The 14,165-nt window shown below is 34.2% G+C and overlaps 1 protein-coding gene and 1 pseudogene across 1 annotated transcript in view; one reads left to right on the top strand and one right to left on the bottom strand.

Annotated features, from left to right (window-relative positions):
- The window catches only part of Catspere (catsper channel auxiliary subunit epsilon), a 157,557-nt gene that overhangs the window by 95,204 nt on the left and 48,188 nt on the right, over positions 1–14,165 (bottom strand). Inside the window, exon 9 of the mRNA XM_015483306.1 lies at positions 2,934–3,043. Within this exon, the coding sequence (XP_015338792.1) occupies positions 2,934–3,043 (110 nt within the window). The remainder of the gene's footprint in view (positions 1–2,933; positions 3,044–14,165) is intronic.
- Positions 11,662–12,264, top strand: LOC107140215 (annotated as a pseudogene).

The raw sequence follows: 14,165 nt of genomic DNA, 5'->3' as shown, positions 1-14,165 counted from the left end.
CAGGAACTCGCTGAGTTATCCAAGTGTGCTTTAAACTTGTGATCCTTCTGCCTCATCCTCCTGAGTAGCCAGTATTACATGTATTCACCACAATGCCCAGCTTATAACTTGACTTTTCAACAAAGAGTGCCCAAACAAGACAATGGGGAAAATAGTCTTTCAACAAATTGTCCTGGGACAACTACATCTTCAGATTTCTAATTAATTTGGATTGTTATCTCACACCACAAAAATGAACTCAAAATAAATCAAAGACCTAAACATATAAGCTAAGACTCAGAAGAAAATACTGGTAAATCTCTAACTTTAGATTTGGCAATGGTTTCTTTTGATGTGACACCAAAGGTACAAGGAACTAAAGATAAAAATAGATAAACTGAACTTCATAAAAATTAAAAACTTTTGGGCTTCAAGGATATCATGAGAAAGCATTAAAAGACAACCTGAAAAAGGGAAAATATTTGTAAATTGTGTATCTGACTTGCATTTAGAATACATAAAGAATTCTTATAACTCGATAATAAAAAGACAACCAGATTATAGCATGGGAAAGGAGTTGAAAAAAGGACATATAAATGAAAAAATAAGCATATGAAAAGATGCTCAATATCATAAATTATGAGAGAACTACAGACCTACAATGAAATACTATTTCACACCAAGTGCAGTAGCTATAGTTTAAAAGAGTCAAAAAACAAGAGTTGGTGAGGATGTAGAGAAATTGGAATCCTCATATACTGCAAATAGAACTGTGAAATGATACAGCAACTTTAGAAAACTGTCTGGCAGTTTCCATGAAGATACCATTTGACCCAGAAATTTTACTCCTAAGAGGAATGAAAATGTATGGTCACATAAAGGCTGGTACATAAATGTTCATAGCAGCATTCTTCATAATAGCTCCACAAATGAAGAGTGAATAAATCTAATGTGACATATCCATATAATAGAATATTATTTGTCATAAAATGGAATGGAATACTGATAAAGTACTACAACATGTACAGAGCCTGAAAACATGATGCTAGCTAAAATAAAAGCCAGTTACAAATAAAATATTGTATGATTCTCTTTATATGGAAATACCCAGAATAGGCAAATCTGTAGAAACAGAAAATAGATTAATAGTGCTACTAATCTAATGGGAATGAGGAAATGGGGTTTCTTTTTGACTTGATAAAGACATTCTACAATTAGATAGTGATGATAGATGCATAACTCTGTAAATGTACTGAAACCATTGAATTGATTTGAACCATTTTTATAGTTTTAAAGGGAGGACATAAATTATAGCTCAATAAAGCTTTTTAAAATAGAAAAGAAACAAATGGTATCTATAACCTTCCTGATTAATCATAAAAGGCCTCTAGTTTGATTTTATAGGGACTGTTTTTTTCTTTTTTTTAATATTTATTTTTTAGTTATTGGCGGACACAACATCTTTGTATGTGGTGCTGAGGTTTGAACCTGGGCCGCACGCATGCCAGGCGAGCACGCTACCGCTTGAGCCACATCCCCAGCAGGGGACTGTTTTTTTCTACCTCCCTACTTTCCAAGTTTTATCAAGTCAGAAGGAATTTAAGCTTCAGATGATCGTTTTAAAGATATTTTATCCCCTGGAATGTTACATCTTATGGTACCCATGAATTTCACTTTTATGTGTCTACTAGAATGCACATTTTCTCAGGTCTCAGTTAGAAACCTGGGCATATCTCACTCCCTCCCCCTACCTGGAATGTTCTCCCAATTTGCTAACATTTCTTTTCAATAATGCAAATGTTATCCTTTTAAAAGCCCTCCCCAATCTCCTCTCCTCCAAGCCTGAGTTGGTATACCCTCTATGTGTCCCACTCCATCCTAGGCTCACCTCTATCATAACATCTCTGTTTGCTTGTCTCACTACTGTAAGGTCTTCAAAGGCAGTAACCTATATCCTTTAGTTATAAGAACCTTACCCTGTACCCAGGTGGCTCAATGGATTAAGAAAGGCCATCCGCATCTTGTGATAACCTACTAAGTTTAACAGTAACAATAGATGCTACTTCTCGGGTAGAATTTTTGGTGTGTTTATGTGTGTGTGCACAAGCACATGTGTGTGCAGTGGTGGTAGTGGTGGTAGTGGTGATTATAACAACCATATATGTTAATCAGCTTTTCATTGCTGTGACCAAAGTACCTAATAAGAACAACTTAAAGAATGAAGAGGTTATTTTGGGCTCACATTTTCTGAGGTTCAGTCTGTGGTTTGCAGACTCCATTGCTCTGGGCCTAAAAGTAGAACATCATGGTAGAAGGGTATGGTGGAGGAAAGCTCCCCAGCTCATGATAGCCAGGAAGCAGAGAGTGGGAGGAACTAGGGACAAAGTATATATCTCCAAAGCCATGACCCCAGTGCCCTACTTCCTCCATCCATGTGTCACCTGGTTATAGTTACCACCCAGTAGCGTGGTCCTTTCAAATCATTAATCCATCAAGTGGACAAATCCATTGATGAGGTTATAGCTCTCATAATCTAATCATTTCAACTCTCAATATTCCTGCATTGCCTAACATGAGTTTTTTCGGGGACAACTTATATCCAAACCATAACACCATCCTACCATTGTGGCTCACTCTCAGAAACTAGAAGAAAACATTTTAAAAACATTGCCAGGATTTGCCACCACCCCCAATAAGGCTTTTGGATTGAAGTTTAGGTTTTAACAAATTGTGAAACTATCACCCAAGAGTTTGGCTTGGCATTTTGTGAGTTGGTAATTAGTCCTGATTATCACACAATTTTTTTCTATCATAAAAGAAGTCTCTTTGGAAATTACTTAGAAGATACAGTACATAAAATTCCACCAGGGTTTTTAAGTCTTTTAAAAGTTTCTGATATTTTTTTAAAAAATTAAACCTGAATTGTATATTTGGAATTAAAAAAAATAAAATACCCCTTTATCTTCGGGTTTTCATATGAAAAATAAGCCTTTCTCTTCAAAACTGTATATATGGTGGGCCTCTGTCCCAAAGTGGCCAACTGCCTGCTTAGTATTACAGAATTCTGTAAAAACAAAATAAAATTTCTCTTTTAGTCTTTTTATAGCCAAAAATATTGTAAATTACATCACGATATATTGAATTTGTTAGTTTAGACATTCTTTACATTTCTAAATTTACCATACTTTCAATATCTAGCTTTTTAAAACCATTTAGCTTACTCCCCATTATAAATTTATGAATTATAAGTCATAATACAGTTTCCAACATATCAAAAAAATCATGAATTGTCAGAATCCTTTATGAACTGAGACTATGGCGATCCTTAAATACATAACCCTTTGTTTTTATCACTATGAACTACATAATGAAGTTTCTAGAATCAGTCTTAGAATTTTTTCTATAGGAGCCTACTTCATAATGACATACTCTTTTAAGGCAGGTTTCAAATGATATCTGGAAACTAAGAAAAATTCTCTTAAAATTCAGATAGGTCTGACATGCTCCTTCCTTCTTTTTCTCATGAGATATAAATAGAAGTTGAATTGAACCAGAATTATTCCCAATACAGTATATTTGAAATAAAGGCAATTGTTTCATTATGAGAATTCCTTGAATAAAATCTCAGATAATGAGAGCAAGTCTACAATTTTATAGCTTCTTTTTGCCCTAATCCTCTAATACTGCTCTTGTTTAATTTCATAGAAATATGTCAACCACCCACAAAGAGAATTTGAGATTGCCATGATGGGTGTCAATAAGGGTCACGGGATATGGGGCCATCTAATAGGAGAATCTAACTACTGGGAATAAAGAAATGGTGTGGTCCAGGAAGGCCCCTTAAATAATATACATTTAATAAATCTGATAGAGAAATGTAGGTTTTCCTAGAAAACACTTAATGAATGATAGATATTTTAATTGTTTTCTGCGAATCTTATTTACTTTTCAGGATTTTATAAAGCTACATTTTATGCAACTGTTATAGCATTCTTAATGTAGCAGAGAATAATTTGGAAATAAAATAACACAAGAAAATTACAGAACAAAAGACCAAGAAAAAGTTTGTTATGTAAACAAACTTTAAAACTTATTTTTCCATTAAAAAGGTAATTCATGGTTATTAAAGATAATTTCATAAATACAGAAAAAATACTATATATATATTTTTCCCATAAATAGGATTATTGTTTTTGAAAAGATGCTTGGAAATACGATTACTAGACCAAGTTAAAAACATTTTAAAACTCTTGATACATGTTACAGAATAATTTCTAAAACAATTATCTTAATCCATTTTATTACTAGTAATCCATAACAGACCGTTTCACCACACTATTGCCAATGCTTGTATTATTACTTTTAAAGTATTTTTTCATCAATATGTGATGATTGTACATGTTGTTAAATATAATAAACCTAGCTTGCTTCATTTTACCTGATTTTTCAGCAGCATTTGATACACTGGACTGATTTCTCCATTTGAAACACAGCATTCAGCCTTAGATCCTCCTTTCTTCTCTTATTACATCCTTTTCCTAGGAGATCTCATGCACTCACAAAGCTTCAAGTACCATATAATTTTCGAACAACTCCTCAAATTGTATAGCTTAGATCCCAAGTTTTATACCTAGCTCTATATCCAAGAATCTAATTAGATTCTTAACTTTGTTAGCTTTTCACTTCCTGTGACCAAAATGCCCAAGAAGAATAACTTAGAGAAAGAAAGATTTATTTTGGCTCATGGTTTCAGAAGAGTCAGTCCATGTCCAGCAGGCTCCATGGCTTTGCCCCTGAAGTGAAGCAGACTTTCATGGCAAAGGGCATGGCAGAGGGAAACTTTCAACTCATGGCAGCCACAAGGAGTGTAGGGGGGGAAAGGGACCGGAGAAAAGCCCTTTCAGGGCACGCCCCCTGTGACCTACATCCTCAACCTGTACCCACTTCCATGTAGTCTGTTCAGGCATCAAAGAATTCATCTATGATGAGATCAGAGTCTTCATGATCCAATCATTTCCCCAAATCCCCCACCTCTAAACACAGGAAGCTTTGGGAGACATAATAGATTGAAATCATAATGGCAACCTTGACATTTTATTGTCTCACAAGCACTTCAAACCAATGTCCAAACCTGAATTGCTGCCTTAAGGCTTTGCCTCTCAAGCCTGCATTTATAAACGTTCATTGAATGAACAAAGAAAAAAATGTTGCCTCATTCAGAGGAGAGAACAGCTCTCTTACAGCTATGACAGAAGCATTCTAGACATAAGGAGTGTCATAGAAGGGGATGACTAGTAAGTAGAAAGGTTAGAGAAAAGATAGGCAGGGACCACATCATGCTAAGCTCTGCACATTTGGAAAACATTTTTTGCTTTCATTCTTAGTACAATGAGCAAATAATGAAGATATTTTATATAGGATTTTTAATTGATTTTTTGAAAATACTTTGATTCACAAAAAGTTTTCCCCAACTTTCCCCAGTGACAATGATTTATATACTCCTAGTTTGTTGTCAGCATAACAAAATTGATGTTGCTACAAGTCTATTAACTTAGATACCAAACTTATTTATATTTCACCAAATTTTACAGGCACGCTTTTTCTTTTTTGCATAGTTCTGTGAAATTTTAACACATGTGTAGATTCGTGTGGCCATTACTACAACCAGAACACAGAACTGAATGTGTCACAAAGTAGAAACCCGTTTATATTACCACTTAAGGGCCATAATTGCCTATAAAACGTAACCACTGGATACCAGTTATCTGTTTTCCATTTTTACAATTTTGTCACTTCCAAAATAAATGTAATTATATACTACATGTGTCTTGCTTGATCTAACTATAGCCATTTAGAATCATAATTGCCATAATTGCCCCTGAGGAACCCTGATTGATTTCCCCTGCATGGTTTCCCAGTTTACTACAAAAAAACCAACCAACCAACCAACCACCAAAAAAACAATTAGAGTAGTATGTTGAACTTTTTGACCAGAAAGTAGAGCCCACAGTGCCAGAAAAGACTTAAATCCTTGATATTAAGCTTGAGATAAACAATGTATTCTGACTTGGATGAAAGTCGCTCTTGTCCTGACCACAAAATAAGCCTACTTCCTCAGACCCCAAATTGTAAGGATCCTCTGGGCTTGCCACTACCCTCGACCATGCTTCTGTCATAAGTTCTCACTAAATTGTATTCTGTGCAATCCTTTGTTTATCCATCATTGATGGATATTTGGGCTGTTTCCTGCGTTCGGGTATTGAGAATGATGCCTTGAGCAGAAGTGTACAAATATCTGCTCATGTTTCTGCTTTCAAAGCATTTGATGTATACCCCAAAATGGAATTGCTGGACCCAATAGTAACTACATTTTAAATTTTTTTTGAGATACTAAAATACTTGTTTCCATAGTACCTGCAACCATCCTACAGTCCCACCAACAGTGCACAAATATTCCAGTTTTTCTATAGCCCCTCCAACACTTTCTGGGATTATTTTGTTTGGGGGATATTATAATAGCCACCCCAATGGGTATAAGATAATATCTCATCATGGTTTGGATTTAAAATTTCCTAATGATTAGTTAGGAATAATATTAAGCATTATGCTTAATTAATATTAAGCATATTTTAATGCCTTTATTTGCCATTTATATAGTCTTTGGAGAAATGTGTGTTCAATTCCTTTGCTCGTTATTAAGTTTCTTTTTGTTGTGGTTGAGTTTTGACTGTTATCAACATATTCTGGATAATAATATCAGATGAATGATTTACTAATATTTTCTTTCATTGTCTTTTTACTCTGCTGATAGTGTCCTTTAATGCATGAAAGATTTTAACTTGGGCTAAGGCTATTTTTTCTTTTGTTGCTTGTGCCATTTGTGTAATAGCCAAGAAATCACTGCCAAATCTAATGTCATGAAATGTTTCGCTTTTTACTTCTAAGGGTTTTATAGTCCTAGTTTTTACGTATAAGGACTGAACTATTGATAAACACAGCAACTTAGATAGATGCAGAGTTAAAAAGCCACTTTCAAAATGTTATTGTTTTGGGGAAATCCTACAGGGACGCAGCATATAGCACAATGTAATATTATTCAGCCTCAAAAATTAAGGAAATTCTGAAACATTGTATGCCATGGATGAATCTTCAATATATTATACTAAATGAAGTAATCAGTCACAAAAAGGCACATATTGAATTATTTTACTTATAATAATTCTCTACAGGCCAGGATGAAATCCCTCACCAAAAATTTAAGCTGTTAGAATCAGATCATGGACTTGTAGCCTCCAGAATTGTGAGAGAATAAAACTCTGTCTTTTAAATTTTTTTTATTTGTTCTTTTAAATTATACATGACAGTAGAATGCATTTTGATACATCATATATAAATGGAGTATAACTTCTCATTTTTTGGTTTTATATGAGTATAGACATTGGTCATATAATCATATATGTACATAATATAGTAATATCCAATTCATTCAATTATCTTTCCTATTCCCATTGCACCTCCTTTCCCTTCAATCTCCTTTGTCTAATGCAAAGTACTTCTTCTTCCATAACCCCCACCACTATTGTGAATTAGTATCTGCAAATGAGAAAAAACATTTGGCCTTTGATTTTTGGGGGGATTAGCTTATTTCACCCAGCATGATATTCTCTATCCACTTACTGACAAATGCCATAATTTCATTATTCTTTGTGGCTGAGTAATATTCCATTGTGTATATATACCACATTTTCTTTATCTATTTATCTGTTGAAGGGCACGTAGTTTGGTTACATAGTTCAGCTATTCTGAATTGAGCTGCTATAAACATTGATGTGTCTGTGTTACTGTAGTGTATTGATTTTTTTAAGAGAGAGAGAGAGAGAATTTTTTAATATTTATTTTTTAAATTTTCGGCGGACACAACATCTTTGTTTGTATGTGGTGCTGAGGATCGAACCTGGGCCGCACGCATGCCAGGCGAGCATACTACCGCTTGAGCCACATCCCCAGCCCCTAGTGTACTGAGTTTTAAGTCCTTTGGGTATAAACCGAGGAGTGGGTAACTGGGTCAAATGGTGGTTCCATTCTAAGTTTTCTGAGGAGTCTCCATACTGCTTTTCAGATTGGTTGCACCAATTTGCAGTCCTATCAATAAGGTATGAGTGTACCTTTTCTCCCACATCCTTGCCAACATTTATTGTTACTTGGATTCTTGATCATTTCCATCCTGACTGGAATGAGATGAAATCTCATTGTAGTTTTAATCTGCATTTCTTTAATTGCAAGAGTTGATGAATATTTATTCATATATTTGTTGGTCAACTGTATTTCTTCTGTGAAGAAGAATGGGCCAGTTCCTTGGCCCATTATTTGATGGAGTTTTTTTGTGTTAAGTTTTTTGAGTTCTTTATATATTCTGGAGATTAATGCTCTGAGGCACAGGTGGCAAAGATTTTCTCCCATTCTGAAGGCTCTTCACATTCTTGATTGTTTCCTTTGCTGTGAAGAAGCTTTTTAGTTTGATAACATCTCATTTATTGATTCTTGATTTTGCTTCTTGGGCTTTAGGAGTCTGGTTGAGGAATTTGGTTCCTAAGCCAATATAATGGAGATTTGGGCCTACTTTTTCTCCTAGTTGGTGCATACTCTCTGGTCTAATGCCTAGGTTCTTGATTTACTTTAAGTTGAGTTCTGTGCAGGGTGAGAGAGAGGGCTTGATTTCATTTTGCTATATATGGATTTCCAGTTTTCCCAGCACCATTTGTTGAAGAGACTATCTTTTCTCCAATGTATGTTTATGGTACCTTTGTCTAGTATGAGATAACTATATTTACGTGGGTTTGTCTCTGGGTCTTCTATTCTGTTCCATTGGTCTTCATGTCTGTTTTGTTGCCAATATCATACTTTTTTTTTTTTACTATAGCTCTGTAATATAATTTAAGGGATAGCATTGTGATACCTCTTGCTTCACTTTTCTCACTAAGGATTGCTTTGGCTATTCTGGGACTCTTATTTTTCCAAATGAATTTCATGGCTGCATTTCTATTTCTGTGAAGAATATCATTGGAATTGTAGTAGGAACTGCATTAAATCTGTGTAGTGCTTTTGGTAGTATGGCCATTTTGACAATATTAATTCTGCCTATCCAAGAACATGGGAGATCTTTCCATCTTCTAAGGTCTTCTTCAATTTCTTTCCTCAGTGTTCTATGGTTTTCATTGTAGAGGTCTTTTACCTCTTTTGTTAGATTGATTCCCCAATTTTTTTGAGGCTATTGTGAATGGGATAGTTTTCCTATTCTCTTTCAGTTGATTCATCACTGGTGTCTAGGAATGCAACTGTTTTATGGGTGATAATTTTATATATTGCTACTTTGCTGAATTCATTTATGAGTTCTAGAAGTTTTCTGATAAAGTTTCTTGGGTCTTCTAAATATAGAATCAAGTTGTCAGCAAATAGGGATAGTCTGAGTTCTTCTTTTCCTATTTGTATCCTTTTAATTTCTTTCTTCTGTTTAATTGCTCTGGCTAAAGTTTCCAGGACTACATTGAATAGAAGTGGCGAAAGAGGGCATCCCCTGTCTTGTTCTAGTTTTTAGAGGAAATGCTTTAAAATTGTCTCCATTTAGAATGATGTTGGTCTTGGGTTTGGCATATATAGCTTTTACAATGTTGAGGCATGTTCCTACTATCCCTAGTTTTTTCTACGTTTTGAACATAAATGGATGTTGTATTTTGTGAAATGCTTTTTCTGCATCTCTTGAGATAATCATGTGAGTCTTGTCTTTAAGTCTATTGATGTGATGAATTACATTTATTGATTTCTGTATGTTGAACCAACCTTGCATCTCTGGGTGAATCCCACTTGATCATGGTACACTATTTTTTAAATATGTTTTGGGATGCAACTTTGTAGTATTTTATTAGGAATTTTTGTGTCTTTGTTCACCAGGGATATTGGTCTGAAGTTTCCTTTCCTTGATGTGTCTTTTTATAGTTTTGGCATCAGAGTGATACAAGCTTCATAGAATGAGTTTGGAAGGGTTCCCTCCTTTTCTGTTTCATGGAATAATTTGAAGAGGATTGTTGTGTGTTCTTCTTTGAAGGTCTGGTAGAACTGGGCTGAGAATCCGTCAGTTCTGGGATTTTCTTTGTTGGTAGGCTTTTAATGGCATCTCTATTTCATGGCTTGAAATTAATCTGTTTAAGTTTTCTAAGTCCTTCTGATTCAATTTGGGTAGGTCATATGTCTTTAGAAATTTGTTGATGTCTTCAAGATTTTCTATTTTATTAGAGTATAAACTTTCAAAATGGTTTCTAATTATCATCTCTATCTTAGTAGTGTCCTTCATGATATTTTCTTTTGCAGAAGGAATTTTAGTAATTTGAGTTTTCTCTTTCTCTTTGTATTTTTTTATTTCATTCCTGATTTATTTTGCTATACATCTGTCATCCAATAGTGTATTCTTTAGTATCTAGGTGTTAGAATAGCTTCTATTTTTATCTTATTGATCAGAGATATTGGTCTGAAGTTTCCTTTCCTTGATGTATCTTTTTTTAGTTTTGGTATTAAAGTGATACAAGCTTCATAGATGATACAATGCAAGGTATTATCTCTATTTTTTTTCATATTGCTAAGAGTTGCTTTGTGGCCTAAGATATGGTCTATTTTAGAGAAGGATTCATGTGCTACTGAGAAGAAAGTGTATTAAGTCATTGATGGATGAAATATTCTATATATGTCAGTTAACTACAAATTATTAATTGTATTTTTTTAGTTATATAGTTTCTTTTTTTAGTTGTTGTTTGGAGGATCTATCCAGTGATGAGAAAGATATGTTAAAGTCACACAGTATTATCGTGTTGTGGTCTATTTGATTTTTGAAATTACAAGGGCTTTTTTGATGTATATAGATGCTCCATTGTTTGGGGCATGATGTATATGATTGTTATGTCTCATCGATGTATGATTCCCTGAAGAAGTATAAAACATCCTTCTTTGTCCTTTAAGATTAACTTTGGCCTGAAGTCTACTTTATGTGATATGAGGATAGAAACACCTGTTTATTCATGAGATCCACGTGAATGATATGTTTTTTCCCCCATCCTTTCACCTTCAGTCTGTTGATGTCTTTGCCTATCTACAGGGAATAGAAAACTATAAAAGTAAAATAGAAGATTTGTTAAACAATCAAATAAAATGTCTACAATAATTGATATAAAGAGGTCAATGAGTTGGTTTGATATCAGAGTAGAAAGAATTAGTGACCTGGAGGTTTGTCGAAAGAAATCTCTATGCGAAATGTGGCATAGAGAGTTTAAAAAAGAATATGGAAAGAAGATGGTAAAACATATAGCAGATAAGTCAGATAGTCTAATATACATTGAAATGGAATCCCATGTAATGAAATGAAAAAATCCATCCCACGAGAATATGTAAAAAAAAAACCCTAACATGTTTATTGTTTGGAATACTAGAGGAAAGGAGAAAAAAATTTGAGACCTTGAAAATATATGACTAAGATCAGAAGATTCCAATCCAGATTCTCACAGTCAAATAATTCCAGGAAGAATATTTTTTTCAAAAAAATTTACTTTTAGACACAGCATAATAAAAATAAAACTGAAAAACTCAAAAACAATTCATACCCCCCCCCAAAATATCCCCAAATAACCCAATCAAAAAATGGGCAAAGGAACTTTGGGCTTTGAAATCATATCACGTGTGGTCTTAAGGTTGTAGTGCAGTCTAGGGCCTGTGCATATTAGTGGACAACACTTAATAGCTGTGGAGAAAGACAGAATATGAAGAGGAGGAGGATATAAAACTCTTAAGTGTATCTGGAAAGAGATTTGCCCCTCAAGGTTGTAGCAAGGTTCCACAGAAAAAAAGCAAGGCTTGCTGAAGAAGAAGAAGAAGAAGAAGAAGAAGAAGAAGAAGAAGAAGAAGAAGAAGATTTTGATGATGAGGAAACTGAATAAAAAGCTCTATTGAAGAAATCTATGAGATACTCCAGTCAAAAATGCACAGATATAAAAGCAGAATGGAAAAGACTCAAAATCATCAACACCAAGATCCAAAGGCCAAGAATCCTTCAAAAAAAAAACCTCCTAAAACACCAAAAGGCACTAGTTCTGTAGAAGACATTAAAGCAAAAATGCAAGCAAGTATAAAGGTGGTTCTCTTTCCAAAGTGGAAGCCAAGTTCATCAATGATGTGAAAAATTGCTTCCAGATGACTAACCTGTAGGCTATTCAAGATCTCTGGCAGTGGAGGAAGTCTCATTAAGAAAATAGTTTAAACAGTTTGTAAAAAATTTCTGTCTTATTTCATTTCTGTAAACAGTTGGTATCTGGCTGTCCTTTTTATAATGCAAAGTGAGAATTTTCCCTATCGTGTTTGATAAATGTTGTCCAGGTTCCCTTGCCAAGAATGTGTTGTGCAAAATGCCTGTTTAGTTTTTCAAGATAGAACTCCACCCTTTGCTTGGTTTTTAAGTATGTATGGAATGTTATGATAGGACATAATAGTAATGGTGGTTGGACACGGAAATGGTGGGGAGACAAAAATATATATGTGAAATAAATTCAGTATTTTAATAAAGTAGTACTGTTTCTATTTTTTTTTAAAAAAAGAAACACAAATAGTCAACCAATATTGGAAAAAGTCTTCTATTAAGGAAATTCAAATCAAAACTACATTGAGATTTTTACCTCACTCCAGTCAGAATGACAATTATCAAGAACACAAATAATAGGGGCTGGGGCTACAGCTTAGTAGCAGAGTGCTTGCCTAGCATGTGAGAGGCACTGGGTTTGATCCTTAGCATCACATAAAAATAAATAAATAAAATAACTTAAAAAATAAATAATTGCTATAACAAAAACACCAGTGTGGGGAAAAATCTTTTTTTTTTCTTTTTTAAAGACTACAAATAATAATAAATGTTGGTGAGGATTTGGGGAAAAAGGTATACTTATACATTGCTAGTGGAACTGCAAGTTAGTACAACCACTCTGGAAAGCAGTATGGAGATTCCTCAAAAACAAAAACAAAAACAAAAAAACAACTAGGAATGGAATCACTATATGATCCAGCTATCCCAATCTTCAGTATATATCCAAAAGATTTAAAATCAATATACTATAGTGACACATCAATATTTACAATAGTACAATTTGCAATAATCAACCTATTGAACAAACCTAGGTGCCCTTCAACAGAAGAATGGATAAAGTAAATGTGATACACACACACACACACACACACACACAATGGGGTAGTACTCCATCATAAAGAATGAAATGATGGCATTTGCTGGTAAATGAATGGAACTGAAGACTATCATGCTAAGTGAAATAAGCCAATCCTCAAAAGTCAAAGATTGAATGTCTTCTCTGATATGCAGAAGATAATCCAAAATAAGGAGCAGGAGAAGAGAGAGGAAAAAGAAAAAAAAATGGAGAGAGAATTTCATCAAAATAGAGGAGGATCAGTAGAATAGATGAAGGTAAGAATTAAGGGGGAGGAGGGAGGTATGGGGTGGCAGGGGATGGTGGAATGAATCTAACCAAACTTTGTAAGTGAATGCATGAATATAGAACAATGAATTCCAACATCAATTATATCCTCAAGATACTAATTTTTAAAAATACTATAAATAAATTGCAGAGAGATCAGTATTATACAGGGAGGGGAACAGAGAGAATGGGGGAGGTGGAAGGGCTAAGGACTGAATTAGAACAAATGTATTTCACAATATTCTGATTATGTCAAAATGTATCCTAATGTTTTATATGACTAAAAAGAATGAATAAAATTTACATTTAGACACAGCATAATAAAACTGAAGAAAACAAAAGACAAATATTTTAAAGTAGCTGGAAGAAAAAATATTGGATTATTACTTATTTACCTTTTGTAACCTGCTTCTTCTACTCCCACTTTTTAATCTGGCAACAACCTTTGACCAATGGAGAATGAGGGCTTTTCTGTTACTTTATGAAGCTAATACCCAGGTGTATTCTGTTCGTTTGGTGAATAATTTTAAGATACATTCTGCATAACTCCTTGGAGGGACTTGGTGAGACTCTGCTCTGATGTCCTACTGTACTGACAACTTAAAAACTAGATTTCCAGGAGGCTGGAGGCTACAGCGCTTGCCTAGAATGTGCAAGGTCCTGGGTTAA

Source organism: Marmota marmota, unplaced genomic scaffold (assembly GCF_001458135.2).
Source record: "Marmota marmota marmota unplaced genomic scaffold, marMar, whole genome shotgun sequence".
NCBI lineage: Eukaryota > Metazoa > Chordata > Mammalia > Rodentia > Sciuridae > Marmota > Marmota marmota.
This window is presented reverse-complemented; position numbering and strand designations above follow the sequence as displayed.